Source organism: Oratosquilla oratoria, chromosome 28 (assembly GCF_046742065.1).
Source record: "Oratosquilla oratoria isolate Oo_2021 chromosome 28, ASM4674206v1, whole genome shotgun sequence".
Classification (NCBI taxonomy): domain Eukaryota; kingdom Metazoa; phylum Arthropoda; class Malacostraca; order Stomatopoda; family Squillidae; genus Oratosquilla; species Oratosquilla oratoria.
The window spans coordinates 16,808,792-16,828,603 of record NC_134804.1 but is presented as its reverse complement, the minus strand read 5'-3'; the positions used below and the strand labels follow the sequence as shown (position 1 = coordinate 16,828,603).

Sequence of the window (19,812 nt, the reverse complement as noted above, 5' to 3'; positions counted from 1 at the left end):
TATAAAAAAAGGGGCATTTATTTCATGCCATAAAATTACATCTACATGTATAATTACACAAATGATTTAAATAACGACCACAGCTGTTCATTGTGCACAACTAGGATGCCACACACTAGAAATAGTAACCTCCAAGATCCTATTTACCGATTCTGTGGGGATTCTACCAGACTAGATGCTCTGGCATCTTCGTCAGGCAACTCACAATTATGAGTAAAAGATGAAATCCTATGAACATTCTCACAAACATGGCTTGAAGAACACTTAAAATTAATGCTCTCTACAAATGAGAGATGATGAACAATGGTCAACAGACTGGCAGTGACGCAGACTCCCTCAGGTGTGCCGGTGTGGAAAGGTCAGTACACTAAGGGTGTCTCCACAATGAATGAGGGCAGCCTTAAGCCTAGCTTTGGAACCAATCAAAAAAGATTTTCAATGACGACCTACAGGGCTGGATGTCCAGTAAGCCTTGCATCCAGCAATGAAACATGAATGTGTGGGTGAAATGATTTTCAGTCAGGACTTGGTGATTTGTAAGCCTTGCTGGCAGTCAGAAATGTTGCTTGTACTTCTCCCTCAGCTCACTGCTATCCTCATTCACTACAGATACATCCTAATGAGCAAGAATCAAATCCTTCATGCTAGGCTACTGCAATCTATACAAACTTGTACAGTGACAAAGATCCTCCAGGATATGGGTGGGTCTCATTGCTGAGGGCAGTTTTTACAAGAAATATTTCATTAAAAGAAAATATAAAATGAACCTACACATTTCAGCAAAAAGCTTAATTGAAAAAATTTTGAATTAACTATCATAACTTTTTCTATACAAATATTCATGATGAAAATAAAGGCTAAGCAGAAATAACTTTCATATCTATGAGAAAAATAACATCTACATTATCAAATAGAGATCAATTGTTTAACAAAAATCTTTAGTCAATAATTGTCCTATGTAGAAAAACAATACATTTGTATACTGCTTTTCCTTTTGATCAACTTGATTTATTTTTCAGTGAAGGCCCTTCTGGATTGCTCAATTTCAAACCCACCCAACCCCCCAACTGTACATTAGAAAAAGGACTCAAACATAATGTTTTCATTATGCCATTAGTATGGTATTGTTGTGGAAAAATATAATGATATCTGATTATTTTTTTTCAACATAGTAATCACAGTGTCTACTTCTGACTAATTAGCTCCCCCACAGCCTGAGTGCTGCAGCAAGTGCTAGGAGAGGGAATTCATAAGAACTGCCAACACCTTCATCTAAATCTCAGCCAATTTAGCAATTTCAGTTATTTGTAACTAACCATTTCCATTTCTGTTATTTATATTTTTGTACTCAAGTTTAGCTTCAGTTCCCCAAGTCTTGCAATATAAAAAGCAAATCCACAAAATAAAATACTTCTTCAATGAAGAAAAGGATAATTCACCAATCATTGAGATGATGAAATCACTTATCCTATACGCAAACCACAATCAGGTTCTTAACTCCCTCAACATAGTTGTATAATTCAAATATTTGTTCTGGTCAAGGGCTACCGCCCCATTCTGCCAAGAGGCAAACTTGAGACAACAGAGTTTTTACAGATAAAAACCCTCGACTGTCTTGAATTTACTCTTCCTGTTGAATACAATCATTTGCCTTTGGCCAGAAGAAAAAAAGTGTCAAATTGTCACACTGATTAAACTAACATAATAAATTGTCCATTTTGTTTACAATAACCTCACAATTTACAAGTTCGCTGAAACCAATTTTCACATTCCAAATCAATTGGATAACCTGAATACCCAATCCATATACAAGTGACTGCTAACTCTCCTGGGAAGTTAACTACCCCTAGAACTAATGCTGGTCTGAAGAATAAATACAAAATGAGATAGAAAAAAGACAAATGACAGCAAGATAATGACAATTATGTGAGCAAGGAATAATGGTTGATCTTCATAAATAAATCTACTTTTCCTCTTGATTATTCTGGATTTGTCTGTTCTTGTTGTAAAGCTATTCAAGATGGTTTTAAAATCATCAAGACATTCAAGTGATCAATTTTGTCCATGTCATGCTCTCTTTACTTGCTGACCAAAAATCCCTAAACATCAAATATTTTAGCCCCGCCATAAGTTAGGCTACATTAAAAACCCTGCCTCATCATTGGTTGGTTGGTTATATATATTACAAAGTCTACCTCATGATAGAATTATACAATATGAACCCTAATTTCTCATTGGCTATGTAATACTATTTAATCCTCAGGATTCAACTTTGGTATCATTTTGCCCAATCTGTGAGTTCCCTTTGTCATCCTTCAGTGCCCCTAAAGCTCCATCCTTCTTTTCATCATTTGCTCCACCGCTGTTTGCTGCATTAGCAGCATTTCCATCTTCCATTTTGGTCTTCTTTTTGGGTTTAAATGATCTCTCGTCTCTCCTATTATCACCTTCATCCTCAGAATCTGAGTATTCATTATCTGGAGCAATACGCTTATCTGAGGCTCTAATAGAAATTCTCTCATCTGGATTGGCTTTGTCTTCGTCTTCACTCTCTTCGGCCACACCATCTTCCGGAATTGCTAAATAACAAACAATTGAAGAACAAGTTAACAACAAATAATCATAACAATAGCTTACATATACTAAAATGTGGGTGTTAATCATGTTATAGTGTACATTATCTAGGCCAATATCTGTTATCTTATGGGATAGGGAGATGTGGTATTCTGTAAATGGTTGACTGTAGTCTTGGAAAGATTGTGGTGTAGTCTGGTGGAGGATGCAGTTCAAGAGCAGCCTTTTAGGATATCAACTTGAGTCCAAGTTTTGTGTGGCTAATGTTGGAGACAGTTTTTGCTAAGGGAGGTGATGATATGGCTTGACCATTGCTTTGTAGAATTAGGGAGATTATAAGGGTATGTTGGAGACATTTTAGGCATTTTTCCATATTTTAGAGAAGGAAGTTTGGGAGGAAACTGTTGAAATAGAGGTTTATCATAAGTGCATGTTTGGCACATTATTTGACAGGCTTGTGCTACTGCTTTTTTGAAAAGTATGGAGATGTTTTCCAAGGTTGATGTCTTTAAACAGTGGAAGACATCCTTTTTGCTCTGTGCACCTTGATGTAAATGGTGAGGGGTTTGGAACTAAGTGCTAATGAAGTTATGAGGGTAATCTGTTTTTGTTGCTTTATGATACTGTTGGAAGTTTTCCAACTTGCACAGGAAAGAGGCCACCGATGCTGTGGAAGTAAAGGGAAGCCTATATATAGGGTATGGAGAAGTGGAAAGTGGTCACTATAGTGTAAGTCAGAAGAACTTTGTATACATACAGGTAGGTTAATGGATGTATGGACAATTGTATGGAGGTGACAAGCTGTAGGGTCCATGTTGTATGAAGATAGGGAGGGAGTTGTTGGTAGGGAGGATATATGATTGCCTTTTGGGGTTGTAGGGGTGTCTTGCACTGGTCTCCCATGAGGATACATATACCAACAGCTTGAGAAACACTAATAACCTAAAACTTGTTTTCCCTTTGGTTACTTTTTGCATTCATTTCAAATTTATAAAAAGTGGTACAAAATTGATAAAAGAAAGTGGAGATCTAAACAATGCTTACCTATGGTTGGAACACCTGGTGCATGTGGCAACATTCTCAGGTTTTCAAACAATCGGGTCTTTATCTTCTCTAGGTACTCAGGTGTGTTCTGGTTGGCCATATTGGAAGGACTGATATGCAATTTGAAGTCTGGGCCAAAATACTCAAAGTAGTCATTGTAGGGTAATTCGTTGGCAATATCTGAGTTAAGGGCTACTGCTGTCTCAAATGTCCAGCACCTGGCAACATTCCGAATGGTGTAGCCTCCACCACCCAGTAGTAAGAGGGGAAGGTTGTACTTCTTCACAAACTCCACACATTTGGCATGACCTATTCAAATACAAATAAATATTTTGTTACAAGAATCTACTGTCATCATTATGTAATCTATGGTAATCATCCAGTAAAACATGATACATTCACACACAAATAGGTCCTAACCCCACCTATACCATGGATGGCTGAACACATTTTTGCATTCGGCATGGAAAAATATAAAATAAAATAGCACATCTTTGAACTCCTTGTACCATTTCCAATCGGTCACCTTTCACAACATGCAGGGCACCCCTGATGGTATTCTCATCTCCCACCACAAGGTGCTTAGAAAAAACAAGGTTGTAGTGTTACTATATATAGTAAAACTTCAAGGATCCTGATTAAATGGGGGGTGCAATCTTGCCCTGCCCTGTTCTAAAAAAAATCCAGGTCCTTCTGAACTTATGGGGCCCTGACCTTTTACCTAACCAAATAAATACAATTGAAAATAAAACATGGCACAGTAACTCCCTTCACATCACTAGTTGTTGTTGTTATTCCCTAGACTGTCTGCCTGAGCAGTCCCATATCCCCAAGGAATGCCACAGCCGCAATGGGGTTTCCCACAAATCCTTCATGGAGTGTATGTTTTGTTGTTTGTGTGCATTGGTGTAAATATTATCACAACTGATTCCAAATTATTGCATAACTAATGCATTATACATGAAACACCTAAACACCAGATACAGTACACAGTACTGTATATACTGGATCTGTTAATGTAACATATTCTGTTACAGGTAAGTGCACATTTCAAAGAAAACATGTGCTGAGTCACACACACTGATGGTTTGTTTTCAGCAAGGAGTTTCTGGGACTAGGTACTAGCCCCTCCCTATGAATATGGGATGGTGGTGTCCTCCTGCATCAGGGTGATGTTGAACTCGGTGGAAAGCTGGGTTCTAACTCTGCAGACAGTGCAGAGTAACCCAAAGCAACCAAATCTCCAGGACCAAAAGAAAGAACAAGTATGATGGAGTCCCCCAAGGTGCAACACTCACTTTTGCAAATGAACCTTTTCAGAGAGAAACAGTAAATGCCAGAACTATACACGATTTTAAGAACAAACTGGACGTGGAAAGATACGAAAACAGGTCACTACGAGCATAGCTCGTCCCATAAAATACAACTACGTAATTACAAGTGACCTCCCATCACCAGATCCAAGACATAACACCAAAGCACTCTTCTACATATGACCCAACAATAACAACTAAGCACAGCCACTACAAAACAGCTGCCAAGAGCACCCAAACTTACTTAAGACAAACTGGAACAATAGCACAGAAATAAGAGAAGGGAAGCCTGGTTCCAGACAACCATGAATCAAAGAAATATCCAATAGTAATAATAAGAGGCCAGATTCATCCACTGAAATGGGACCCAGAAATTATATGCCTCACTTTAAACATATTTTTGATAGATACTTCCCTTAAAAGAGGAAGAGACATTTTTATATTTGACCTTCAGCCCATATGTCAAAAATCTGACTGAAAACCAACAAGAAAAACACAATAAATTCAGTCACAATCAAAGGCTTTGGATAAAAGGAAACTATAATCACACTCTATAAACAGTGGTTTCTTGTATCCCTGGCCTATGTATAGTTACGGTCATCTCACTTCTTATACCATATGTTCACAATCATTTCCCTATTAATACACATCTCTAACTTCACTCAGCTATAGATCACTTCTGCCAACCCAGACTTTCCTACAACTACTACAGCTCACCTATTCTAGCACATATCCCCAACACCCCTACATTTACATTCCTCCCAAAACTTTCTACATACTCATTTAAATCTATTCAAAACACAGGGCTGTTTTCTTCATCTTTTTACTACCAGGATCACATGCACTTACCATCCATTCATCCATATACCAAGGGCTTTTTCCCCCTTACCAGAGAGGTAGCCAAAGTCAGAAGGCATATGCCAACTCCACTCCCATCCACCACCCTTTCCTCCCTCTCACCTTGGCTCCTCATGGAAGGTGGGTCATCACTGTATCCCACCCACTGCCCTGAGTCTGAAGCAATGCAGTAAGACACAGCACATCCACTGCAAGGCCACTTCACTTGATCGGCAACCCCCCCTCCATCCCTCATGAAGAAAAATAGGGGAAGGGGGATATGCCTTCAAGCTGTGTCAAAATATCATTCACACATAACCACTCCCTATCCCTACTTCCTCGCATTACAGTATCATCTATATACAGCCATTCTCCACTCACCTCTTTCTCCTACCTCTCCCTTCCTTGCTCAACAGACATCCCCCTCTTGCTCAATACATCTATCACCCCATTCATCCATTTCATCCTCAGTCACCCACTCATGTTCACTCCATCCACCTCTGCCTCCCACACATATTTTACTTATCTTTCTTCACTCATTTTTCCCATGTGTTGAAACCATCCCAATACTCTTTCATCAACTATCTCCTATCTCCTTTTCCACCTCAGCTATCCTCCTCACCTCCTCATTTCTCACACTATCCAACTTTGTAACCCCTACCATAATTCTCAGACATTTCAAACACATCTAAACTCTTCCTCTCCAACTCTCTTAAATTCCATGTCTCTGCCCCATACACTGCTGTCAGCACATCCCCCTTCATATAATCTCCTTTTTACATTGATTCCTAAATACCTACCTCTTTACATTTTTTAATCCTCCAAGGCATTTACTTGCTTCTTTCAATCTACAATTTACCTCCACCTCCATTCCTCCCTTTCCTGCCATGTGACACTAAGTACCTAAAGCTATCCACTTCCTCCAGCCTCTCTCTTTTTAGACTTGCTTCCAAATTGCTGCCATCTTCTACCCTTGTACACCTCATCACCTTACTTTTATCTACATTTACCTTTAACTTTCTCCAATCACATACCTTCCCAAACTCTGTCACCAACTCTCTTAATACCCTCTCTAACCCTGCCACAAGGGCAGTATTGTCAGCAAACAAGAACTGGCTCACCTTCCACTTTTTTCCATTTTCTTTAACAATCTCCAGTTCCCTGCCCATTACCCTCACATTTATCTCCTACACCACCCCACACATGTTCACAATAATAAGCCATGGCAAAATGATATCCCTGACACAGTACCACCTTTACTTCAAAACACTTGCTCTCCCCATTTCTAACATAGCCTCTACTACAAGGGAGGTAGCTAAAAAACAATGGCATAGTCCACTCCCATCCATTCCATTCCCTCCATCCTAGTACCACCTTCAACCACATTATCTTTAAAGATATTTCCCACCAATTTACCTCACAATTCTTATTACACAACATTGATACATCTTTCTTCCCTCCCTATACATGTATATACATATGTACATTATGAAAGAGTAACTTATGTCTGACCTTTAATTGTAAGGTTGAAACATCCTAGGCGATCACCCGAGAGAGAATCTGCTCCACATTGAAGGACAATAGCAGAGGGCTGGTAAGTCTCCATTACCTGACGGGAATAGAAAAATTTGATGAGTTCCTTGTCTTTCTAACCCTTGAGTGATAAAGAGCTACAGCATTTCTTAGTTCTGAGAATATAACAAAAACTTTTGATCAAAAGTGTGTTTTGGAGTTTGAATCCGATTCACCTAGATTATAAAGTCTATACCATTACCTTTAACCATGGGGTCTTAAAAATAATCTTAAAAATATCAACTATACAGAATAACTGAACAAATGAAAAAAAACATGTCATGAATTCCAACATACCTTGGTCATAATTGGCACAAAAATGCTTTCATAACTTTCATCATCAATACCATCTCGAAGAGGGAAGTTGACAGCATAGTATTTGCCCTTACCAGCTCCAATATCCTTTGGAAAGAAAAGTTGGGCAAGTTTAGTTATCTCAACACATCAATTTATTGACCCTGATCTTTCCTGCAGAAGACCTGTGGCCTTCAGGTAACCAGCAACAGCCTTGAGACAGGACCAAAAGTCATTAAGGGAAAATATACGGTGTTGTTGTCAAGGGATTGCTGGCATGGGGCATTGTAGTACAAGGTGTTCTGTGTCCTCTGTGGTGGTTGTCTCTGTTTACTCTGTCCACTTCTGCCTTCCATACTTTCTTCACTAATTTTTTCTCTATACCTAAACCATCCCAGTATTCCTTGATTAAGCCTACCCACCAGATCTCTTTCCAATCCTCCTCTCTGCCTCACCACCATAATTTCATTATCCATCTTTGTAACCCCCACCATATTTCTTAAACATTTCATCTCAAATATGTTTAGGCTCCACTATTCTGCCTTGTTTAAATTTACTGGCTTCCCTTTCTCTTTAATTTACCTCCACCCCCAACTCCTCCAATCCTTACTACATATCTAAATACTTAATGCCGTTTCCTCAAGCCTCTTGTCTTTTAAACTCACCAACTCATTACCAGAAACACAGTTATGTTATTCCTCAATTCTACAATCACCTCATTACATCACACAAGCACCTGTTCAAAGTAAATAAACACCAGCAGCATACTACTTGAACTATATAGTATAACAATCTACCCCCTATACCACACAAAAACAATCACATCCAGATCACAAAATAACCTCTTCAAAATGAACCACCAAACTCACTACTGCACCAACCAACCCCTTAACTTTCTCAAACATCAGCAACACAAAAATCCCTACCAAGAGAAGGACGAACCACACTAGCATACTTACATTCAGGACACTATCCAGCACCAAGACAGGACAAACACAGAATAAGCTAGGTCACACAATCAAACTATCCTAGACAAGGCCATCACATTGAGCAAACCACCTCATTCACATTAACAATTCCAGAACACTATTTCTTTCTTGAGTTACCTATGGGACTGTCCAGTGGCCAGTGACATGGAAGCCTTGGGTCTCCCACAAGAGACCTGGGGCAATGGACTGACTGACGGACTGATAGAACGATGTCACAACAGATGACACACAACATGTCTGATCACAATGCCCAAAATTTACACAATATCCACAATACAAAGTTTCACCAAAATGATTCATGGGCCAATCCAGTGGCTATAGCCAGCTCAGGGCCTAAAGTTTTCTGCAATAGAGAACTTGAGGCCACAAATAAATTGATCAATCAATTAGACTGGTTGCCCAGGACACATGCATAAACACAAAACTTTAGCCATATGATTATTAAAGAAACAAGGTCTGTTCAAAGGCCAGATGATGTGCAACTCTATGCAGCCTTGTATTACAGTTCTATCTATCTATATACCCAATTGGGAGGTAGTAAGCCAACCCCCAATCCCCCCCCCACACACACACACCCATCCCAGGTCTCCCTAAAATATAAATTTCCAAACTTACTCTTAAGTCTCCAGTTCCTGGGAAGTATTCTCCATATTTGTGGAATGATACAGTCATAACTCTATCCGTGGTGTAAAATGCTTCTTCCACACCATCTCCATGATGAATGTCAATGTCGATATACAGGACTCGCTGATGATACTTCAACAGTTCCAAAATGGCCAACACTATGTCATTCACATAGCAAAAGCCTGATGCCTCACTCTGATTAAATAGAAAGGCAAACATTCTTTAAAATTATTACCATTTTTAATTGACTTTATGCTTATTCAACTGCAGTTACATGTTTAAAATATACATGATATGGTTTCTAATATCATTAATACTCCCATGCAGCTCAAGTATACTGTACCTTTTTGGCATGATGTAGGCCACCTGCCCAATTAACAGCAATATCACATGCTTGCTTGTTGAGTTTTACAGCCCCGGCAATTGAACCCCCAGATGAAAGCTGACAGAACTCATAGAGACCATCAAACACTGGACAGTCTTCACCTACATTAACTACAGAAGGGCAAAATAGTGAAGAAATTAGTATTATATAAACAAATGACATTTGTCATAGAATTGGGAAGTCATCTAAACATCTTTATACATACATACATACATATACCAAGGCTTTTTCCCCCTTCCAAGGGAGGTAGCCACAAAAGGAAAGGCATAAAAACACTCCCACCCATTTCATCCCTAAATACACTCCACACCCCTCCCACCCTTCCTCTCATAAACATCTTTATACACGTCAATAATCTTTGCCCCCCCCTCAACATATCAAAGTTCATAAGAGAGAAAAATATCTGTAGAATCTTTAGGAATTTTTAATTAAATTGCATTCTATAACAATTGCTACCACCTATGCAAGAAAACTTCACATAAATGTAATGTTACTCAATATCAATATCATCAGTCCCTAGAAAATTTTGAAAGTAATAAAAAGATGTTTTGGAAAGAAATTAAGAGAGGAAGAGGAGGCGAATCAAGTAGGGAAGAAAAGGTAAAAGGTACAGATGGAGAGTTGATAATGGAAGAGACGGCAGTGAGGGGAAGATGGGCAGAATATTTTAGGGAGTTGCTGAATGTGAAGGAGGATAGGGAGGGAAAGATAGCTGCAGTGGGAAATACGAAGAAAATGAGAGTGATGAGTGAGGAGAATGGAGGAGAAATAAGGAAGGATGAGGTGAAGGCAGTTGTAAAGATGATGAAAGCAGGTAAGGCACCTGGTCTGGATGGATGTCATGCAGAATGTCTGAAAAAGGGAGGTTCAGTGATGGTGGACTGGTTGGTGAGATTATTTAATGTTTGCTGGAGAGAGGGTAGAGTACCGGAGGACTGGGGTAGTGCCTGTATAGTTCCTCTGTACAAGGGAAAAGGGGACAAGTGTGAATGTAGTAATTTCAGAGGGATTAGCCTGTTGAGTGTAGTAGGGAAGGCTTATGGGAGAATCTTGATTGGGAGGATTAGGAGAGGAACAGAAGGAGTAATTGGTGAGGAACAGTGTGGATTTAGGACGGGTAGAGGTTGTGTAGATCAGATCTTTGTGGTAAGACAGATATGTGAGAAAGCTATAGGAAAGGGGAAGGATGTTTTTTGGGCTTTTATGGATCTGGAAAAGGCTTATGACAGGGTAGACAGAAAGGCACTGTGGGAGGTTATGCAGATTTATGGGATAGGAGGAAAGCTTTTGGGAGCTGTCAAGAGTTTTTATGTGAGTAGTAGAGCATGTGTTAGGATTGGAAATGGAGAGAGTGAGTGGTTTGAAGTAAAGGTGGGACTTCGTCAAGGATGCGTTATGTCGCCCTGGCTGTTCAACTTATACATGGATGGGGTGGTGCGAGAGGTGAATGCTAGGGTAGTGAGTCAGGGATTGGAGATGGTTAAAGAAAATGGAGAAAAGTGGGAGGTGAGCCAGCTGTTGTTTGCAGACGACACTGCGCTTGTGGCAGGGTCAGAGGAGGGATTGAGGAAGCTGGTGGCAGAGTTTGGGAGAGTATGTGATAGAAGAAAGCTAAAGATAAATGTGGGTAAAAGTAAGGTGATGAGATGTACAAGGGGTGAAAGTGGCAGTAGACTGGAAGTGAACATTAAGGGAGAGCGACTGGAGGAAGTGGATAGTTTTAGATACTTGGGTGCAAGTGTAGCAGGAAAAGGTGGAGTGAAGGTGGAGGTAGAATGTAGATTGAGAGAAGCGAGTAAATGCCTTGGTGGTTTGAAGAGTATAATGAGGAATAGACATTTGGGAATGGATGCGAAGAGGAGACTGTATGAAGGAGTGATTGTGCCAACAGCACTGTATGGGGCAGAAACATGGAACATAAGAGAAGAAGAGAGAAGGAGTTTGAATGTGTTTGAGATGAGGTGTCTGAGAAGTATGGTGGGGGTTACTAGGCTAGATAGAGTGAGAAATGAGGAAGTGAGGAGGAGAACAGGGGTGAAAAAGGATTTGGGAGATAGGGTTGATGAAAGAATATTAGGATGGTTTGGACACATGGAAAGAATGAGTGAAGAAAGACTAGTAAAAGAGGTATGGAAGGCAGATGTGGAGGGAGTGAACATGAGGGGACGTCCTAGGATGAGGTGGATGGATGGGGTGAAGGGGGCTTTGGGGAAGAGGGGAATGTCTGTTGAGGAAGGAAGGGAGAGGACGGAAGACAGAGGTGAGTGGAGAATGGTTGTATATGGATGATGTTGTGACTGCATGAGGAGGAATGGGCGGGAGGTGGGGGGTGGGGTAGTATGTGTGAGTAATTTTTGACGCAGCCCGAAGGGATTTCTCCCCGTCCTCTCCTTATATGCAAAGGGGGGACGGAGAGGGGGGGTCGCCGATTAAATGAAGCGGCCTTGCTGTGGATGTACTGTGTCTTGCGACACTGCTTCTGACCCAGGGCGGTGGGCAGGGTGCAGGGATGACCCGTCATCCAGGAGGTGCTCAGATAAGAGGAAGGGTGGGAGGGGTGTGGAGTGTATTTAGGGATGAAATGGGTGGGAGTGTTTTTATGCCTTTCCCTTTTTGGCTACCTCCCTTGGAAGGGGGAAAAAGCCTTGGTATATGTATGTATGTATTAATTATTATTATTATTATCATTATTTTTTTTTTTTTTTTTACATCAATTGCTGCATTCCGTTTCAATGACAGGAAAACCTCAACCCTAATATTAGTAGTGATAGGAATTAATCTGTTGTCCCAGATTTCTCATGAACATCTACAACTAACTGGCAACAGCCACCCAGACTGGCCCATAGGTCACTCTTTGGAAAAAACATTGTATTGTTGCCCAGAGACCGTGGTGCAGTGTGAATCGAGATGCTTGTCCTCTATGTGATGGTTGCAACTTGGGCAGTTTGAATCTCTAGCCAGGCTTATTCTGTGCTATACTTAAGTGATGGATGGTGTCCTGAATACAAGTGCAATAGTGGGGTTTCTGTGGGGATGATGTTAGAGGTTCGGTTTGCTAGGTAAAGTAACGAGTTTGGTGGTCTGTCTTGAAGAATGTGTTATATGATCTGGTTGTGAATGTATTTGTGTGGATATATATGGTACAGGTAAAACATTATGTTTTACGAGTTTTACTTTTTTCCAAGTTCCCAGCTATTACAATGGCTAGGTAGTGAGCAATCGCCAGTTGTTAGCTCTACTCAAGTGAGAAAATGGAGCTTACATAGTCAATGATGGTGAGAGGATCTTGAGCAAAATCCATAGACAGAATGTCAGCCACTCAGGGACCCACCTCCAGATGGAGGCAAGGGTGTTGATGGGACTTGTTAGGGCACCATAGACTACAATCATTGGTCCCAAATACATGTTTTCATTACTTACCCACCTAAAACTAACAGGTATTTTGTCCAGTACAAAACTGTAAGGACCAATACCACACCTGCAAATGGAGGTTCTGCAAGACAGACATCAACCATCTCCCTAATGCCCATCTTTGAAACCTATCACCACCTTCACCTCAGTCGGGAAGTGTGACCCTGAAAGGCTGACATCTCCAGACTGGGTCCAAGATCACCCTATATCAATTGCATTTCTTCTACATTTTCACACACTGAGTGACAAATGTTTACTCTACTCCTAACACTACACACCAGTGACTGAAATAGTTCCACACTAATACAAGACAACAGTCCAAGTTTCTTCCCTAAAAGATCAGAAGGGCCCAAAGACCAATGCCAGCCACCATAGGGCTGCAAGTTCCCAGTCATTGAAACTCAAGGCAAAAATTATTAAAATATTATCTAAAGCAGTACTTGTACACTAAAGCCCTTTATGGATTTGGAAAATCCTTATGACAGGGTACAGAGTAGGCACTGTGGGAGGTATTGCAGCTATATGGGATAGAAGAAAAGGTGTTAAGAATAGTAAAGAGTTTTTACGAGAGTAGTAGAGCTTGTGTTAGAATCGGAAATGGAGAGAGCAAGTGGTTAGGGGTAAAGGTGGGACTTCACCAGAGATGTGTTATGTCGCCTTGGCTGTTCAATCTACATGCGGATGGGGGTGGTGAGAGGTAAACACAAGGGTAATGGGGTAGGGGACTGGAGATGGTTAACCACTTCCATACGGTGACGCCTACGTAGGTGGCATGAGGAGCAAGTGGGTACTCGATGATGCCGACGTCGGCATCTTGATTATATTTATTGTAGTCGTACCTACGTAATTTCCATTCTCTCTAAACTGGCTTCATCAATTTTCTATGGTTATCAAAATACATGGGTGAAAGAGAACAAACGATTGAGCACGGACTTTATTTTTTATAATGCGATTATTATGACGCAACATCGCACGTTGGGCAGTTAATGCTGCCAGACGTGCGATGTGCCCCGGAGTGAAGAGGTTAAGGGAAATGGAGAGGAAAAGTGGCAGATAAGGCAGTTGTTGTTGTTTGCTGATGACACTGCTTGTGGCAGGATCAGAGGAGGGATTGGGGAGGTTAGTGACAGTTTGGGAAGGTGTGCGAAAGATGATGAAAATAAATGTGGGTAAAAGGTGACAAGGTGAGAATGTGGCAGCAGACTGGTAGCAAGTATAAAGGGAGAGAGACTGGAGGAAGTGGATAGTTTTAAATACTTGGGTGCAAATGTGGCAGGAAAGGGAGGAGTGGAGGTGAAGGTAGAATGTAAATTGAGAGAAGCAAGTAAATGCCTTAGGGGATTAAAAAGTGTAACAAGAAATACACATTTGGAAATGAATGCTAAGAGGAGATTGTATGGAGTGATCGTGCCAACAGCACTATATGAGGCAGAAACATGGAACATATGAGAGGAAGAGTTTGAATATGTTTGAGATGAGGTGCCTGAGAAGTAAGATTGGGGTTACTAGGCTGGATAGAGTGAGAAATGAGGTGAGCAGGAGGAATAAGGTGGAAAGGGAGTTGGGAGATATGGTTGACAAAAGAGTACTGGGATTGTTTGGACACATGGAAAGAACAAGTGAGGAAAGATTAGTAAAAGAGGTGTGGAAGGCAGAGGTGGAAGGAATGAACATGTGGAGGCAACCAAATATGAGATGGATGGATGGATGGGATAAATGGGACATTGGGAAAGTGGGAATGTCTTGAGGAAGGCAGGGAGAAGACAGAAGATAGGAGTGAATGGAGAATGGTTGTGTATGGATGATGCTGTGATGCATGACAGGGAGTGGGTAAGGGATGGGGGGTGAGGGATTGTGAAAAAACATGAAGCAGCCTGAAGGGATTTCTCCTTGTCTTCTCTTTTTCTGCATGAAGGGACGGAGAGGGGAGGGTTGCCAATTTAAAGAAGCAGCCTTGCTGTGGCTGTACTGTGTTTTGCAGCACTGCTTCTGGTCCAGGACAGTGGGTGAGATGCTGGGATGACCCATCATCCAGGAGCCAAGATAAGAGGGAGGAATGGAGGGGGGGTGAATGGGAGTAGAGCATGTGGGAATGGAATGGGTGGGAGTGGATTTCATGCCTTTGTTTTTTGGCTATCTCCTTTGTAAGGGTGAAAAAAGCCTTTGGTATAAGTATGTACTTGTACAATAATTATTTGTAGCAACAGTGAACCTTTGGTATAAACTGCACAAGGCACTGACAACACTGCTAACCATCAACTGTCTGGAAACCTAAACTTTCATGCACAGAACTTTACATGCAAACTTACACTTTTGCATTTGCTTGTTGTATTCATTCATATTATCTGGCCGGATAGATCTAATAAAGCGGATGTAGTCATCGCTGTGGAACTTCGTCATCTCGTCTTGTGTGGCCTTGTGTGGACGCTGATAATAAAAGCCATTATGCATACACAATAATCATGATCCTTCAAAATCATGCTTTTGACCCATTAAGCACTATGGCATCTTTTACAAAATGTGTTCTGGTCAATACAATTTTTCACCTTATGGGTAGACCTCTGGCTAAAAAGACCAGTCCAGCATCTATCCCTCCACCAGATAAAATGAGTTGTCACAAGATATATAATAAAATCCATGATAAAATGCCGCCATGCTGATGGGGTTAAAAGTAAACAAACCACAAATGACAGACCATTAAAAACAAGCTGCAAAATTACAAAAACTACAGTAACATGCATACATACATAGATTTCCATTTTCCTGTAGAGTCCATAGTTAAGGAGGAGATTGTGTGTCATGCGGATGCGGTGGGGTTTCATGGGATGTCCTTGCCCATAGTAATAGTTTCCTATATCACCTGAAACAGTAACAACAGCACTGTAATACATCATACAAACAGGCAACAGCACAAAATCTATTTCCACCTGAAATAACAAAGAAAGTCTGTGTAAACTGCTCAAAATCTTTACAAATCTATGTTTATCAATTTCCTGACATTCCAAAGAAAACCTACATCAAAATGAAAGACACTAGAATACAAGTCAGAGAAAAAACAGAACTCTCTACAATGAGAGAAGTATACTATATATCCAAATAGTAATCTCTATGTGGAAATATTGATTGGATTTCATGACAACCAAATGGCCCAATCCAGGGAAAAATACTTTTTTTTTCCCAGAGCCATTTTTCATTTTTTTTTCAATTTCACCAGAGCCATGTTTTTGCAGGTTCGATTTCCTTCCAACTATTGGAACTCATTACTCATGTGCATGAAAAATAACTTTTTTTTTTAAACAAATCAGCCTTTAATTTTGGGGGGAAGGGGATGGGTGGGGGAAGAATATGATAAATGCAAATTTACAGGTTATTATTGTTATGTATTGATACAACCATGTCAAATTAGTTCATGGATTTCAAAATGATGCAAATTACTGAGTTTCCTTGTTAAGTTGTTTAAGATCTACTTGCAGAGTTTTGTAGAATAAAATTAGTAGTTTCTGACTTTCTGCTGTTCTGCATCTTGCTGCAGGAGCAATTTTTTTAAGATCCACTTGCAGAGTTTAGTAGAATTAAATTAATAGTTTCTGACATTCTGCTGTTCTGCATCTTGCCGCGGGAGTGATTTTTTTGTGGGGGATCACTCCCGCTATTGGATTTGCGAGAGCGACATTGGAACTTTCCCGAGCGAAATCACATGTCGCTCCCGTGTATTTTTTTCGCTGGCCCAATCACACATCAGTTTCATGATTAGATTTGTTTTCATAGAAAGGTCTAGCTTTATATATCAAACCTTTCGTATTCTGAAGTCTGATCACTCCAATGTCACCTCTAGTTTTAATGGCCAAAAGTCAGCCCTATAACTGACCAATAGTGGGAGAGATGAATAAAAAGAACAAGGAAAAGAAGAGGGAGGAGAATAAAAAGGATAAGGAGAATTAAAAATAAGTAGAAAAAGAACAAGATAATAAGAATAACAAGAAGAAGAGGGAGAAGAATAAAAAAGAACACCACACAAAAATGATAGGACCTCAATTCCACACCAGAGCCCTAAACAAACATCCAACACAATACATCTCAAGCACCACCAATAGAATTAAAAACTACACCAGAAGCATACTACTCAAACATCTACAACAACCTACCACTTTTACCATATAAAAAAAACACACACAGATGAAACACGCCCTTCAGGACAGAACAATCCTACTTATACAAATAGAATAAGAACATGATAAATAATAAGAACAATACATACATATACCAGATGCTTTCCCCCCCCTTATAATTACAAGGGAGGTAGCCAAAAAAATAAAATAAAACAAAGTTATAAAAACCACTCCCACCCATTCCATCCCTATCACACTCCACTCCCCTCCCTCTGATGGGTCATCTCTGCATCTTGTCCATTGGGTCAGAGGCAGTGCCGCAAGGCACAGCACATCCACAGCAAAGCCACTTCATTAAATCGTTGACCCCCCCTCTCTGTCCCCTCATGAAGAAAAGGAGAAGACTGAGAGAAATCCCTTCGGGCTGCGTCAAATCATTCTCACATACACTCCCTCACCCCCCACCCATTCCACCTCATGCATCACAGCATCATCCATATACAACCATTCTCCATTCACCCATCTTCTGTCCTCTCCCGTACTTCCTCAACAAACATGCCCCTCTTTCCCAAAGCCCCTTTTACCCCATCCATCCATCTCATCCTAGGTCGCCCCCTCATATTCATTCCTTCCACACCTCTTTTACTAGTCTTTCTTCACTCATTCTTTCCATGTGTCCAAACCATCCTAATACTCTTTCATCCACCATATCTCCTAACACCTTTACCACCCCTGTTCTCCTCACCACCTCATTTCTCACTCTATCCAGCCTAGTAACTCCTATCATACTTAAGACACCTAATCTCAAACACATTCAAACTCCTCCTCTCTTCCTCTCTTATGTTCCACATTTCTGCCTCATATAGTGCTGTCGGCACAATCACTCCTTCATACAATCTCCTCTTAGCATCCATTCCCAGATGTCTATTTTTCATTACACTTTTTAATCCACCAAGGCATTTACTCACTTCTCTCAATCTACATTCTACCTCCACCTCTACTCCTCCCTTTCCTGCCACATTCGCACCCAAGTATCTAAAAATATCCACTTCCTCAAGTCTCCCTTAATACCCACCTCCAGTCTGCTGCCACTTTCTCCCCTTGAACATCTCATAACCTTACTCTTACCCACATTTATCTTCAACTTCCTTCTTTCACACTTTCCCAAAATGTCACTAACTTCCTCAATCCCTCCCCTGATCCTGCTACAAGCACAGTATCATCCGCAAACAACAGCTGGCTTATCTCCCACTTTTCTCCATTTTCTTTAACCCCTTCAATATGCGCCAAAATCTTGCGGGCAGCATTAGCTGCCAGACGTGCGATGTTGCGTCATAATACTCGCATTATAAAAAATAAAGTTACCACTATCTAATTTGTACAAACCTTGAAGATTAACATTTATCCCCTTACTAGAAATTTAATTGAATGCAGTTTGATCAAATCTAGTAAGGGGATAAATGTTAATCTTCATCAAGGTTTGTACAAATTAGATAGTTTTATTTCTCATGAAATTTCAAAATTGTTTAAATTGTAATATAAATTATGAGCAGTTGTCCCATACTTGTTGGTTACCAGGACGGCCCAAACGTCCCATACTTGTTGGCTACCAGGACGGCCCAAACGTCCGTCACGTGTACTTTTTCCACTACCTCTCCTAATGCCCTCTTCACTATGTCATATATTCTGTACCTTGTTTCTTCATCTTATAATTCCTTCTTTGTATCTGCACTGAAGATGTAATTATACGAAAGCGCTCTGCTTCGTTAGTTTACTTTTCCTAGTGGTTATTTATGCATATATACATATATAAATACATATATATATATATATATATATATATATATACATATATATACATACACATATATATACATATATATATATATACATATATATATATACATATAATATATATACATATACATATATATATATACATATATATAATATATATACATATACATATATATATAATATATATACATATATATACATATATATACATATATATATACATATACATATATATATTATATATACATATATACATATATATATACATATATACATATATATATACATATATACATACATATATATATACATATATATATATACATATATACATATATATACATATATACATACATATATATATACATATATACATATCACAACTAACACCACAGTCGGACGAAAGAAAAAGTTGCGTAAGCGGAACTATATATTTCGATTGCTACCTGCAATCCTCTTCAGTAGTACAAAGTGGCAGGGAGGAGGCTATCTTAAGTAGCAACCTCTTACAAAAGAAAGGGAACATGAGAAAATAAAAAACATCACTGCCCCAACCCTAGTTGACCTGAGGCTGACACGAGGTCGGGTCAGGGGGAGGGGGAGGAAGCTTGTTGACAATATTTTTGGTGATGAATAGACCTGAAATGATGTCTGGGGTCCATTGACCCTTGGAAATATTCATCGTGGGCAGATAATCAATTAATGTTGATTCCACCATTTTCCTTCTGAACCCACACCCTGCTTTATAAATGAGATCAGATTTCTCCCAGTCCATCCCCTCTCCGTCCCCCCCATGCATAAAAGGAGAAGACGGGGAGAAATCCCTTCGGGCTGCGTCAAATTTTGCTCACACATACAGTACT

At 40.0% G+C, this 19,812-nt stretch overlaps 1 protein-coding gene across 1 annotated transcript in view; it reads right to left on the bottom strand.

Moving 5' to 3' along the window:
• Positions 1 to 19,812, bottom strand: part of HDAC1 (histone deacetylase 1) — a 29,042-nt gene continuing 9,230 nt past the window's right edge. Inside the window, exons 2-9 of the mRNA XM_076211013.1 lie at positions 15,791 to 15,903; positions 15,353 to 15,470; positions 9,591 to 9,742; positions 9,239 to 9,442; positions 7,638 to 7,742; positions 7,281 to 7,377; positions 3,619 to 3,927; positions 1 to 2,579 (exon numbers count right to left, since the gene is read on the bottom strand). Of these exons, the coding sequence (XP_076067128.1) occupies positions 2,260 to 2,579; positions 3,619 to 3,927; positions 7,281 to 7,377; positions 7,638 to 7,742; positions 9,239 to 9,442; positions 9,591 to 9,742; positions 15,353 to 15,470; positions 15,791 to 15,903 (1,418 nt within the window). The 3' untranslated portion in view covers positions 1 to 2,259. The remainder of the gene's footprint in view (positions 2,580 to 3,618; positions 3,928 to 7,280; positions 7,378 to 7,637; positions 7,743 to 9,238; positions 9,443 to 9,590; positions 9,743 to 15,352; positions 15,471 to 15,790; positions 15,904 to 19,812) is intronic.